A 13,655-nucleotide genomic window follows, 5' to 3' on the forward strand; every position below is an offset into this window, starting at 1 on the left:
TTGTCAACACACCGCGCCAGGCAGAACTGGTTGAACAAGCTCGGCTTAGACTCCCAACTTTTTATGACTTCTGCACATTTTCTCTCATAAATAAGGTTATTGTGGGTGATGTAGATGGCTGAGAAAAGTTGATCTGCCAGTAAGTTGGTGAAGTGCAGACATATTAAAGATGTATTCCCATCTCAAGGATCCCATTTATACTGCTGGCTTATGTAAATTCTAGAGTTATCCTGCTTCGTTTGCCTGCTATGTTAGATTATTCCTCCAATTACGGATGGATGTTGTAAGTCATTGCTCTCTGGAGGGCGGGGGGGGGGGGGATAATAACAGGACAATCAAGTCAGATAAGTGCAGTTTGCTGATAAATGCTCAGACAGTGTATAATTTCTCTAAGTAATCTCTAAGAGTCCCTTCTCTGTAGAAGCATGGTAAGTGTTCCCTCCAACCCTGTGTAATGTAATATACATTTACTGTGCATATTATTTGAGCTGCGTATATATTACATTTCTTGTAATCATAATAAATAATGTCGCATGGCAAAGGCAAAGTCTATATTGTTATACTTCATAGTTTACTGTTAATCAATCAAAGCCGCCTCCCCCCAGCTTGCTGAAGAATACAGGAAATGAGAAGAGATAGCAGGCAAAGCTGCTGAGACAGGAGACCCCAGAGTATAATAACTAACCAATGGTGGCCATTTTAGTTTGAATCCTAAATTTTTCGGTTTAGTTAAAAATCAACAATTTATAATATTCTGGTCAAATCCAGTTGGTTACGAACCAACTTGCCAATCTCTATGGGAGATTTGTCCGCTTTTCTGGGACTCTGGTAGGTCACCTCTTTTAGTGGGAGCCTCCAGGTCGGGGCCCCATGTGGCGTAAACGCCGCAGCAAAAACCACAATGTTTTACAGTCCCAGCAAAGTGGCGAATCTACCTAATAATCAGCTCCAAATTCCTCTGTGTGAATTTACCCTAAATGCTCACAGGTTTTGGGTGCCCTTTGGAGTATTGCTTCCCATATTAGTAAATGACATCTCCCGACGTTTTGTTGTCTCATTGTTTACAGCGAAGGCCATCAGTGACTTGAAAGAAGATGAACTATCAAACACTTTTCAAGAAGTTTTCTTCCCGCATGGACTACCTTTAACTCCGGGGACGTTTGTCAGAAGACTTGACCTGGCAGCCATTTTGCATGATGTAGCAACAAGAGGGGTGGATGCCTTCTATTCCAGCAACTTAACACGAGAAATAGTGACGGAGGTGAGGCAAAGCAATAAGGTTGCGGTTACATGGGGAGATACTTATTGATGCTGGCTTTTTTGGTATAGTCACAGAGGGTTAGCTGCCATTGGAACCACCAGTGGCTGGTGCAATGGATGGAATTTAAAGGGGTTTTCCAGGCAGAAAATCTTTTTTTTTGAAAGGTCTGTTAGTGCTAGTGATGGGTAAGTACACCCGTATACCGTTAGCAGTGTTTGGAGTAATTTTTGGGTGTCTCTGGCAGCTACTAGTATCTTCTGCCTTTACTAGGTGCTAGCTTTTCTGCTGTGCAGCTTCCTGTGTAGCTGCTACACTAGTTCCCTCTCACTCCTCCTCTCTCAAAACCCTCCCTGTCTCACTAGCCTAGCCCCTCCCACCCTGCCTGTCTCAATAAGCCTAGCCCCTCCCACCCTCCCTGTGTCACTAAGGCTAGTGATCCTGCCCATTACTAGCCCCTCCCACCCTCCCCCATCTCCCTAGCTAACCTATTCCTCCCACTGCTAGAAGACAGGAAGAGCTGTTACCCGGACACAGTAAAGCTTGGTAAGTATTGATGAGGATAGGGGAGGGGGAAGAGTAATGATGACATTTCGTTTCGGAAGTGGTGAAACAGAACGTCAGCGGATTATCAGAAAGTGTGCCTGGGGTGGTCACATGACTGCTCTAGGGATATGGGTAATTATAGATTATTTTTTTTTAAATTGAAGTAAATTAGAAGTTAGGTGGGGGGGGGGTTTAGTTTAGGGGTTAATTTTCAGTTTATCCTGGACAACCCCTTTAAACAAATGCCTTCCACATACTGCGAAAGAAACGCATAAGAAACGCAGCTTAAAGGGGGACATTTATCAGTACTGTCAAACTTTGCCCTGTCTTACCCTATGAATCCCATTTGTAGTTTTAGACACATTTATGAATCAGTTGTATGGATCTATATTGATATATTTTATTTTGCTTCTGTCATTGTCACTTGAGCTTTATTACATTGGTACGCCCTCCTATCAAAGATTTTTCTGACAATTTTCTAGAATTATTGTCTATTTTTTATCATTCAGGTAAATGCACAAGGTGGAGTACTGACAGAAGAAGACTTTATTAACTATAATGCAACTGTGGAAAAGCCTGTACAAACTGTATATCAAGGTATATACATCTCTGTACATCTGATGCACACCTACCTACCATTGTTAACATGCGATCATGGTGTTAATAGCTCCTGCTCAGCCAATACACCATATACATCATATTTTTGGACCATAAGGTGTTCATTTTAGGAAGGAAAACCCTTTGCTGCAAAGTCCCTGTGTCTTTTAGTCTGGAGTTTGTCCGGGGATGGGGGGGGCACCATCAGTGCCAGAATCCATGATGGCAGGAAGACCTGATGAAGCGCTTTTCCCTGATCACAGAGAGAGCTGTACTATCAGATCAATGCCAGACAGGAGTGAGGAAGCTGCACTGCGGCCTCCTGGCCTGTCATAATGGCTGCAGTCATGCCCCCATACATTACAGTAGTGGCAGGGATCGATAATTGTCCCTGCTGCCGGCACATTACTCCTGGCTAGGCAGAAGGGGCAATTGCCAATTACAGCTGATGCAGTTGTTTTGTGTTAATGCTAAAAGGGCAATTTAAGTAAACTAGGGGCTCATGAGGATTGTGATGTCTGTAGCATTATGCCTTATTAGTGCCCCCATACAGTATAATGCCCCATTAGTGCTACCATACAGTATAATGGCCCATTAGTGCTCACCATACAGTATAATGCCCCATTAGTGCCTCCATATAGTATAATGCCCCATTGGTACCTCCATATAGTATAATGCCCCATTAGTGCTACCATATAGTATAATGCTCTATTAGTGCTCCACACAGTATAACGCTCCATTATTTCCCACCATAGAGTATAATTCCACATCATTGCCCACCACACAGTGTAATGTTCCATTTGTGCCCACCACACAGTATAATTTTTTTTTTTTTTTTACCATAGTCAGACTTGTCTTATCGCCCCAAAAGTATGGTAATTGCACAAAGGAACCAAATCTGTCTCTTTTATAGGTCATCTTGTGTTTGCTCCTCCTGCTCCTCATGCAGGTCCCGCGCTTATAAGTGCCCTCAATATTCTGGAAGGGGCAAATTTGACCAAGCACACTTCTCGCGCTAGTGCCCTGCATTGGATAGCAGAGGTGAGTTTGAGTGTTTTTTTGTGAAAGGTAAAAAATTATAACATTTTACTCTATGGTGTCAGATACCTATAGGTGCGCATCTATATTCCAGCTTAAACTGTTAAAGGGATCCTATCATTAAAATGTTTTTTTTTGTCTGACTAACACGTAAGAATAGCCTTAAGAAAAGCTATTCTTCTCCTTCCTTTAGATGTCTTCTCTGCGCCGCAGTTCAGTATAAATCCTTTTCTTTGATATTCAAATGAGTTCTCTAGTAGCACTGGGGGCGTCCCCAATGCTGCGAGAGAACTCTCCAGCAACGCCTCTATCTTCTTCAGGAGCGCCCTCTCCCTGTGTCTTCTTCCGGCACTGGGGGTCAAACTTTTACGCATGCGCAGTCAGCTCTGCCATTGGACCTCGGGCAGAGCCGACTGCACATGCGCGCGGCCAGTTTCTTGTGGCCAATTACACCAGGCGGGCATGCGAAGTTGGCTCTGCCCGAGGCTCGACGCACAGCCGACTGCGCATGCCTAGAAGTTTGAAGAAAGCGCGTGGAGAGGCCGTTCCAGAAGAAGATGGAGGCGTCTCTGGAGAGTTCTCTCGCAGCATTGGGGACGCCCCTAGTGCTGTTTGAGTGTTGGGCCAGCCCCCAGTGCTGTGAGAGAACTCATTTGCATACTGAAGAAAACCCGGATTTCTACCGAACGGCGGCACGGAGAAGACATCTAAAGGTAGGAGAAGAATAGACTTTCTTAAGGCTATCCTACGTGTTATTGAGAAAAAATGTCGCTTTAATGATTGAATCCCTTTAAATCCATCGCTTCTGATGGGACTGGCGTTTCGTATGTAGGGGAGTGTGACGGCTCTCCACTGCCACTGTCTGGGGAAAGAACGGTCAGACATGTATACACTCAATATGTTTGATCCTTGGTTTTCTCATGTGATAATTCAGTGATAGAGGAGACTGGCTTACTTTACCCTGCACGCTCATTCTCCAGAACAGCGCTGCATATGACATCATTTATAAAGAATATTTCAGTAGTGCAGCCTCAGGTTTCAGGCTCAGCATAAAAGTATATTTTTTGCTATTTTATATACACTTTTATAAATCTCTTCCACGCCATACTAAGCAGTAAAGGCAGCCTGTAAGACAGTGTACTGACACCATTATCATCATTATCATTGTCCGACTTGCGTTATACTGAACGCACATAAATATTTTAACCCTTCTTCTTCTGGGACGTGCGGACAGTGTTCTCATTGTTTCCAAGCCACGTAGCTCCTAGTCAAATAAATGACTTTATAATACCCCACGGCTATGATAATAACCGGGCATGTGTCCCAAAGCTTGAGGCTCTGGAAAACCACAACGTCTTTCACAGATGCGGTGAGTCCATTTTCCCGCATAAATTTACTTATGTCTTCACTTTTGTTTTGTTACAGACACTGAAGATAGCCCTTGGATGTGCCAGCAAGTTAGGAGACCCCTCCTTTGACCACACGGTGGCTGGATATGTGACAGAGATTCTGAGGTGACTATAGCCATAGACTAAGACTGTGTTCACATGACCGGTCCGGGTTTGTGCTGTGTTTAGTGCCTGAACACTATACCTGGAGAGGGACGCATTATAGATATAGAGAATGGCGTCCCCTTTGCCCCATCTAAACAGAGTGGTAGAGGGGGCATGTGCATTTCCGCCACACTCACGGTTTATGAGATTGCTTAGTAGCCCCATAAAGGGTTAACGGAGTGGCACTCTATATACGTGGCCTTCCACGCCCCTGTTAAGACCAGGAAACAGAACCTACATTCTCATAAAGGTCCTAACCATCGGATAAGAACACATCAGCAAGTTTTATAAAGTTAACTTTAAAACTTGGGCCAACCCCTTTAAGACTCAGTGAGACCTATTTCTCAATGAACAATGTTATACCAATAGTGCAGATCACAAAAACCGCTATACAGTAGCTACAACTAGTGGTGAATGTATGGAACTACATAGCTACAAATGGATATGTTTTTTCAGGCATTCTTTTTTTTACTATAGAATAGTCAGTAAGAAATTACTCAATAAGGAAAATCCAAGACACTGTCCTTAAGACATGCCGCAATATGATATAAATGCCTAGGACTAAAAGAGGCAACACAAGTGGTAGAAAACAGTATTGTAGTGTGATTCATAATACCCTAATGGCATACACGTAACATTTGGACACAGCGTTTTTTGGCACAAAATGCTATGTAAAATGCACCTGTGTGTCCATCACATGACCATGGCCCGTACATCACATGACCATGGCCCGTACATCACATGACCATGGACCGTACATCACATGACCATGGACCGTACATCACATGACCATGGACCGTACATCACATGAGCATGGACCGTACATCACATGACCATGGACCGTACATCACATGACCATGAACCGTACATCACATGACCATGCACTGTATATCACATGGCCATAGACCGTACATCACATGAGCATGGACCGTACATCACATGGCCATGGACCGTACATCACATGAGCATGGACCGTACATCACATGGCCATGGACCGTACATCACATGACCATGGACCGTACATCACATGAGCATGGACCGTACATCACATGGCCATGGACCGTACATCACATGGCCATGGACCGTACATCACATGAGCATGGACCGTACATCACAGGACCATGGACCGTATATCACATGACCATGGACCGTACATCACATGACCATGGACCGTACATCACATGGCCATGGACCGTACATCACATGACCATGGACCGTATATCACATGACCATTGATAGATTTTTACCCACTGGAAGAAAACAATGAATGACAGCAAGCAGAGATCTAGAAAACTGCAAGGAATTGATACAGAAAGTATATTGGAACATTATACAACTTTCATGTTGTTAGATCAAGTGTAAGAAATCTTCTTTTTTCTGTTCAAGACATAACTTGGTTTCTCTTCTGTCAGTAAGGCGGAAGCAAGTTTTTTCCGGAAGAAGATTAATGAATTCCATGCTGCATATCCTAGAGACTATGTGCCCTTCCATTCCCTCCATGTGGGCCCGGCCGCTAGCCAAGCCTTAGTGGTTGGTCCGGATGACTTCATTGTGGCTGTTGTCAGGTGAGCAATGTTACATATAAGGATAGGCCTACGATAGTCCTGGCCTCTATCTATATCTATATATATATTTATTTATTTTTTACACTGGTGGCCAGGACTATTTTAGGTCTGTCCTTATATATACAAAGCCAGTTTTTGTATAACTGGCATCACTGGATGACACTGATAGGGGGGTGCTGGACATATTTCTATGTGACTTTTCTATATTCCTTAGCTCTCTGAACCGCCCCTTTGGCAGTATGATTATGACTTCTTCAGGGATCCTTCTCAACAGCCAGATCCTGGATTTCTCCTGGAGCAATAAAAGCACCAACCTGTCCTCTCAAAATCCAGTAAGTGCTCATGGAAAACCAGCATAAACATTATACAGGGGTTACAAAGCCAATGCTAAATAGAGATGGTAACAGACTGGGGAGCAAATCTACTAATCCTAATTTTAGTACAAATGTAGACCTGACAGTCTTAGGGTGCATGCACACTACGTAACGCCGGGCGTGTATGAGAGCCGTACACGCCGGCATTACGGCAGACTGCCGAACACTTCCCATTCACTTCAATGGGAGCGCTCGTAACAGCGGCGTTTACGAGCGCTCCCATTGAAGTGAATGGGAAGTGTTCGGCAGCCCTGCTGTAACGCCGGCGTGTACGGCTCTCATACACGCCCGGCGTTACGTAGTGTGCATGCACCCTTAATGTGGCAGATTTATCACAGTGCTTGATGCTGGGTGATGAATCTGATGCATCTTTACACGGTCTAGTCTATGTTTATACAGTACCACCTGTTGGTTGGCAATTGTGGCACAATTTGGGTGCGGGTAGCTGCATCTTAAGCCACAACCCTATGTCTAACACATTTTGCTTAGTAAATCTTCATTATATGTTAAAGGGGTTGTCTAACTCATATTATTATTATTTAATACTGTTGGTAGTGGGGCCATAAACATATCAAACCAGTACTCACCTCTCTCCAATGGCAGCAGCTCTGTTTGTCTGTATACAGGTTCCTGGGCTGTTTGTTCAAGGTGACTGCTATGGCCATTCAGGGGCTACCAATGAGGCCTGTGATTGGTTGCAGCAGTCTCTTCGCGCAAACAGGACATCCATGGTGGCGTCAGTTGGGGACCTTTATATAGATGGGGCTGCCACCGCTGGAAACTAAGGCTCTGGGAGAGGTGAGTACTTGTTTTGTTTATGGCCCCACTACCAGCAGTATTATATAACAAATATATAAGTTGAACAACCCCTTTAAATTTCTGAAAGTAAAAGGAAGACATGTCTAGGAATCCCAACAAGACCAAATGGCCATAAGTTGATCAACTTGGTTATTCATTGAGGGTGTCAGTGACTCCATTCTATGGGCCGCTTTAATTCTCTGGTGGAGAGACTGAAGGGGGGGCTCCAGATGCTGGACAAAGAACAGGCCTTTGGCCACCATAAGGATATGCAGAAGCTAGCGGATGTTTTGGGGGGGCTCCAGAGTGCAAAATTGAGGTCAGGATACCTGTGAATGGGAGGTGCTCTGACACTTTGAATAGCTGATCTGTGGAGGTCTTGGGCATCGAACCCCTACCTATAGCATATTGCTAATCTGCCCTAAGGATAGGTCATAAATATTTTAATCCTAGAATACCCCTTTAAGTATTTTTCATAAATATTATATTTCAGCATTACCTTTTGGTTTCCTCTGATGTTCCTTTAAATGCTCTTATTTTGTCTGCAGCAGAATACTGTTGAACCGGGGAAAAGGCCGCTCTCTTTCCTGCTGCCCACTGTGGTGAGGCCAGCTCAGGGTCTCTGTGGAACATACTTATCTCTCGGTGGATCTAATGGAGAACGGGCATTGTCTGGCATTACTCAGGTATGATTTTTCTTAGCTATAATTTAATGTTTTTGGTAGCCACTTGAAAGCCAACAAACTATGGGGTTTAAAGGGAGTGTGTCACCAGACCCCAGCATATCAGCCCAGCCCTGCAGATAGATAGGTTAGGGTCACCAGACCCCAGCATATCACCCCAGCCCTTCAGATAGATAGGTTACAGTCACCAGGTCCCAACATAACACCCCAGCCCTGCAGATAGATAGGTTAGTGTCACCAGAGCCCAGCATATCACCCAGCCCTGCAGATAAATAGGTTAGGGTCACCAGACCCCAGCATATCACCCCAGCCCCACAGATAGATAGGTTACATTCACCAGACCCCAATATATCAACCCAGCCCTGCAGATAGATAGGTCAGGGTCACCAGAACCCAGTATATCACCCCAGCCCTGCAGATAGATAGGTCAGGGTCACCAGAACCCAGCATATCAAACTAACCCTGTAGATGTATAAGTTAGGGTCACTAGAACCCAGCATATCACCCCAGCCCCGCCAGTAGATAGGCTAGGGTTCCTCAATCAATCAGTGTTTTCCCCTTGTGGATCCCTGCTTCTTTTGCCAAAGTATTGTTGATTGTGTTAATATGCAAATGAACTTATTTGCAAATTGATGAAAACATTATATCTCAGCAACAGAGGCAGCTATTCACAAGGGGGAAACACTGTTTGATTAAGGGACCCTAGCCTATCTACTGGCGGGGCTGGGGTGATATGTTGGCGCCTGCTGACAGACTCCCCTTCAAGACAAGCATTTAGTATTTTTGCTGTTCATCCAGTATTATTCCGTATATGAAGCTTGTGACTCTCTTGTCCTTGGGTGTTGGGTTGTGATGGCACATACCAGCAACTGCAGGACCCTATTGTGATTATAATTGATCTTTTCTCTGTTGTCTTCTTCACTTCCATATCCTGGCACTTACTTGTTCCCCTATTTCTTTATATCCAGGTTCTCTTGAATGTCTTGTCATTTAATAAAAATTTAAGTGACAGCATATCCCAAGGACGACTACATCCTGATCTTGAGACCAATTTTCTGCAGATTGACAGTGAGTATTTTCTGTTCCTCTTCATTTTTTAATAGTGGCAAGATTATATGTGTTTTCACATGGGGTTCCTGATGTGTAAGGCTATGTTTTGTGCTGGAGTCTCTGTTTGGAGACCCCGTCACAGTTTGCAAAAAGTTAGAATTTTTCGTCCAGTGGTTTTAGTTATTAAAAAACGGACACCCATTGGATCTCAATATAGTTAATGGGGTCTCTCGGACTCCATATGTGACCACTGAAGAATTGTCTTCATTACATGAACTTCAGCTAAACCTGGCAAAACTGCCCGACCCTGTAATGTGCATTAGGATGCTCGCAGATTTTGGGGGAAATAGAAATAGGCATATACATGCTCTCACTAGAGAGACCCTCCTGCCCAAGGAGTCTGGCAATGACTTTCTCACCACCCTGTACACACATGCAATAGCTGCTGGTTGATCATGCTGGCAGCTGTCTAAGGTGAATGCTGCTGCATGTTGCTTTTTAGAAACAGCATCACCCCTGGTCATGGCCTGCTATTGCAGCTTAAGCCATGCTTGAGTGATTCAATAGAAGATAACAACTCTATAGATAATACCACAGACACATCACTGTATATACTACTGATAGTAGATTATTCCACAGCTGATCTACTCTCCCTCTCTGCACAGGGTATGTCTAGAAAACTTTCCCATACACCTCAGTGAGTTATCTCCAGTCAGATGCTGCCTATGGCAATGCTGTAAAGCATATCACTAAATGCTGTTAAAGGGATTCAATCATTAAAATGGAATTTTTTTCTCCCTAACATATAGGAATAGCCTTAAGAAAGGCTACTCTTCTACCTTTAGAAAACTCTCCAGCGACGGCGTCTGTCTTCTTCTGGCATGCCCTCTCAGCGACATCTTATTCCGATGCAAGCAGCCACAAGAAAATGGCTGCAGGCATGCTTTCCATTTAAAGCCAGAAGAAGCCATCAGAAGAAGACTTCGCAGAGAGGGCGTGCCAGACGAAGATGGAGGCGTCGCTGGAGAGTTCTCTCGCAGCATTGGGGACGCCCCCAGTGTTGTTTGAGAGCTGGGGCCCGCCCCCAGTGCTGCGAGAGAACTCATTAGCATACCAAAGAAAACTGGCACATCTATGGAACGGCGGCACGGAGAAGACATCTAAAGGTAGAAGAAGAATAATCTTTGTTAAGGCTGCCTCCATAATCATGTACAGAAGATAGTATAAAAAAAATCTACAGTCATAAAATATCTGTGGTGATAAGTAGATAGCTGGGTAAGTTTGTTTTACGAGAGGGATTGTGTATCTGGGACATCATCCTCTGTCAAGAGTGTATAATTAACCTTTTTTTTCCATAAATCCTTGGTGCAGGTGCAGTTACCACACTGTGTAATATAGTTTAGTAGAGAAAAGTGCCTTCTTCTGCCACTGATCAAGTCTGTACCAGAGAAGTCTATGGAGAGGGGAGGGGATGGAATATTAGAGCTCATCAAACACTATAGAGAGACAGTTCTTTTCCACAACACCTGGGTTATCAGGAATATCTATCCAGCCTTCTGATAGAAATGACTCATTTATTGCTGTAGACCAGGGGTGCTCACACTTTTTCAGCATGTGAGCTACTTTATAACATGACCAAGTCGAAAGATCTACTACCCACTTCTTGTGCAGGAGACAGCAGCGTTCTGTGGCCCCCCAGGGATCCCCGCTGTCTGTTTGATCACAGCGCAGGCTGAGAGTTATCTCTGGATACTGGCAGGCTGCGGCAGCCCCGCCTGCCAGTGTCCGTAGATGACTCAGCCTGCGCTGTGAACAAGCAGCACCCCGACCCCTCCATCCCTAAGAGCGGCCTGCAAGTGTCCGGAGTGCTTGTTCACAGCGCAGGCTGAGAGTCGACTCTCAGCCTGCACTGTGAGCAAGCAGACACCGGGGATCCCTGGCTGCATCCCGCGATCAACCCATATGTCCATTGCGATCGACCGGTAGATCGCGATCAACGTATTGGGCACCCCTGCTGTAGATGGTCTCATGTCTCTCTTTTTCTCCCCTCTCCATAGACCTTATTGTAAACTGCCACTGCTTGTGTACAGAGTACAGGGAAGTATATGACATTGACCTGCACTATAGGTTACCTACACTTTAAGGGTGAAGTTTCCATCCTGGCACTGCTCTGGTTTGCTTACTTAAAGAGGACCTTTCACTGATTTGGGCACAGGCAGTTCTATATACTGCTGGAAAGCAGACAGTGCGCTGAATTCAGCGCACTATCGGATTTCCCGATCTGTGCCCTGGGTAAAGAGCTATCGGTACCGGTACCGTAGCGCTTTATAGTCAGAAGGGCGTTCCTGACAGTCTGTCAGGAAGACCCTTCCTCACAGTAGCGCCTATAGCGCTGTACAGTGTGACCAGGGAGGAACGCCCCCTCCCCTCCTGATAATACTCGTCTATGGGCGAGCACTGTGAGCAGAGGGAGGGGGCGTTCCTGCCCGCTCACACTGTACAGCGCTATAGGCGCTGCTGTGGAGAAGGACAGACTGTCAGAAACGCCCTTCTGACTGTAAAGAGCTACAGTACCGGGACCGATAGCGCTTTACCCAGGGCACAGATCGGGAAAGCCAATAGTGCGCTGAATTCAGCACACTGTCAGCTTTCCAGCAGTATATAGAACTGCCTGTGCCCAATCTGATGAAAGGTCCTCTTTAACCTTATTCTGCTCTTAATCTGATGGGTGAACAACATGGTAAATGTGATGTTTCTATAACCCAAGTTCCTCTTTCCCTGTGGTAATAAATACACATAAATGCTTCCTAACCAGGTGACTTCCCTGAAAACGACACTCAGGACCTAGAATCCCGAGGACACCAGCTGGACAGAACGCACATCCTATCCTTGGTCCATGGGTCGCGCAGGAGTAACGATCTTATTATAGGTATTAAGGACCCTCGAAGTACTGACGCAGAAGCTGCCACCATTTTATGAGAGAACACCTGGACGTCCATGACACAACCCTCTGAACTTTCCTAATGGGTTTTTAAGGGATATTTTCACCTCGGCCATTAACACACCAATGAACAAAAGTGACGCGTGACAGTAGTTCTCTCCTAGGACCAAATTATACTAGTGACATCCATGTGTACAATGTCTCCTAGATCAGATCTATAGTCGTCTTTGAGAACCAGTCACTGCAATTTCTCTGACGAATATATTGACTCTAAATTATTTTGGTTCATATAACGCCCCCTCCCCCCCCCCCCCGAAAAACCAGAACGTAACAATGTATCGAATAGAATGCAGGAGTTGGTATTCTCTTAAAGGAACACTAAACCTAGAAGTGAATCATAAAGGTAATACAGACGTATATATGTCCTCTTTGTTTACCACCGTGTAGCATTTTTGGCATGTCCCTGCAACGGTTAATCTCTCTGCTCCATCTTGCGCTGGTGTCCACTGAGGGGGCGGGGCTTAGCCAAGGGGTGGGACTCTCAGACTTGGCACAACAAACAGGGAGGCTCCTGTTGCAGCCAGTTATCTTACAGCCTACCCCATTGAAATGAAAGAGAGGCAAAAAAAAAAAAAAAAAATAGAGAGAAATTTTTAGCATTTTTTTTCTGTCCCCCATGGCGCTTCTGCCTCAAAAATCCACCTGCAAAAATCTCAAAAATGTAAATCTGCAAGAATTTCTGGAAAGTTGTGCAACAGTTTTGAAGAATTCTTACAAAAATCTCATTTTAATCTCCCTCCCCATTTAAGTTGCGGAAGGGCTGAGGGTCCGGAACTTTTGTAAAGAGTCCATGGTTTAGATTTTCTTGCCCCCCCTGCATACAGAAGAGTGGGGGAGGTTTCATCTGCTGCTAGCTGCTTCTCAGTCAGAGACAACGGTGGCCTCATTTTTTCTCCATATGCACTAGCACTTAGAGGACCTTTCACCTCCTCTTTGCATCTATCAGTAGTTGCTGCTCCACTGATTCCAGCACAGTTGGAATTTTTTCTCTAGCCCTCACCGTTCCTGAGCAATCAGTGCTGTTTCAGGACAATGATGCTCTCTAGTGTGGGCAGTCTCTGTCTTTCAACTGCAGCCTAGGGCCGCCCACCTGACAGGAGAGAGTTTAGTTGTGCTGAAACAGCACTGATTGCTCAGGAACGGTGGGGGCTAGAGAAAAAATTCCAACTGCGCTGGAATCAGTGGAGCTGTG

At 45.0% G+C, this 13,655-nt stretch overlaps 1 protein-coding gene across 3 annotated transcripts in view; it reads left to right on the forward strand.

Annotated features, from left to right (window-relative positions):
- The window catches only part of GGT7 (gamma-glutamyltransferase 7), a 31,655-nt gene extending 18,778 nt beyond the window's left edge, over positions 1-12,877 (forward strand). For 2 of the 3 annotated variants that reach the window (XM_075277551.1, XM_075277553.1), the window contains exons 7-15: positions 1,068-1,261; positions 2,314-2,401; positions 3,315-3,442; positions 4,865-4,953; positions 6,405-6,557; positions 6,772-6,889; positions 8,278-8,415; positions 9,381-9,480; positions 12,278-12,877. In XM_075277551.1, coding sequence (XP_075133652.1) covers positions 1,068-1,261; positions 2,314-2,401; positions 3,315-3,442; positions 4,865-4,953; positions 6,405-6,557; positions 6,772-6,889; positions 8,278-8,415; positions 9,381-9,480; positions 12,278-12,441 — 1,172 coding nt within the window. In that variant the 3' untranslated portion in view covers positions 12,442-12,877. The remainder of the gene's footprint in view (positions 1-1,067; positions 1,262-2,313; positions 2,402-3,314; positions 3,443-4,864; positions 4,954-6,404; positions 6,558-6,771; positions 6,890-8,277; positions 8,416-9,380; positions 9,481-12,277) is intronic. The other variant, XM_075277552.1, reaches the window with a different exon arrangement.
- The last annotated feature ends 778 nt before the right edge of the window (positions 12,878-13,655 follow it).

Source organism: Leptodactylus fuscus, chromosome 6 (assembly GCF_031893055.1).
Source record: "Leptodactylus fuscus isolate aLepFus1 chromosome 6, aLepFus1.hap2, whole genome shotgun sequence".
In the NCBI taxonomy this organism is placed as follows: Eukaryota; Metazoa; Chordata; class Amphibia; order Anura; family Leptodactylidae; genus Leptodactylus; species Leptodactylus fuscus.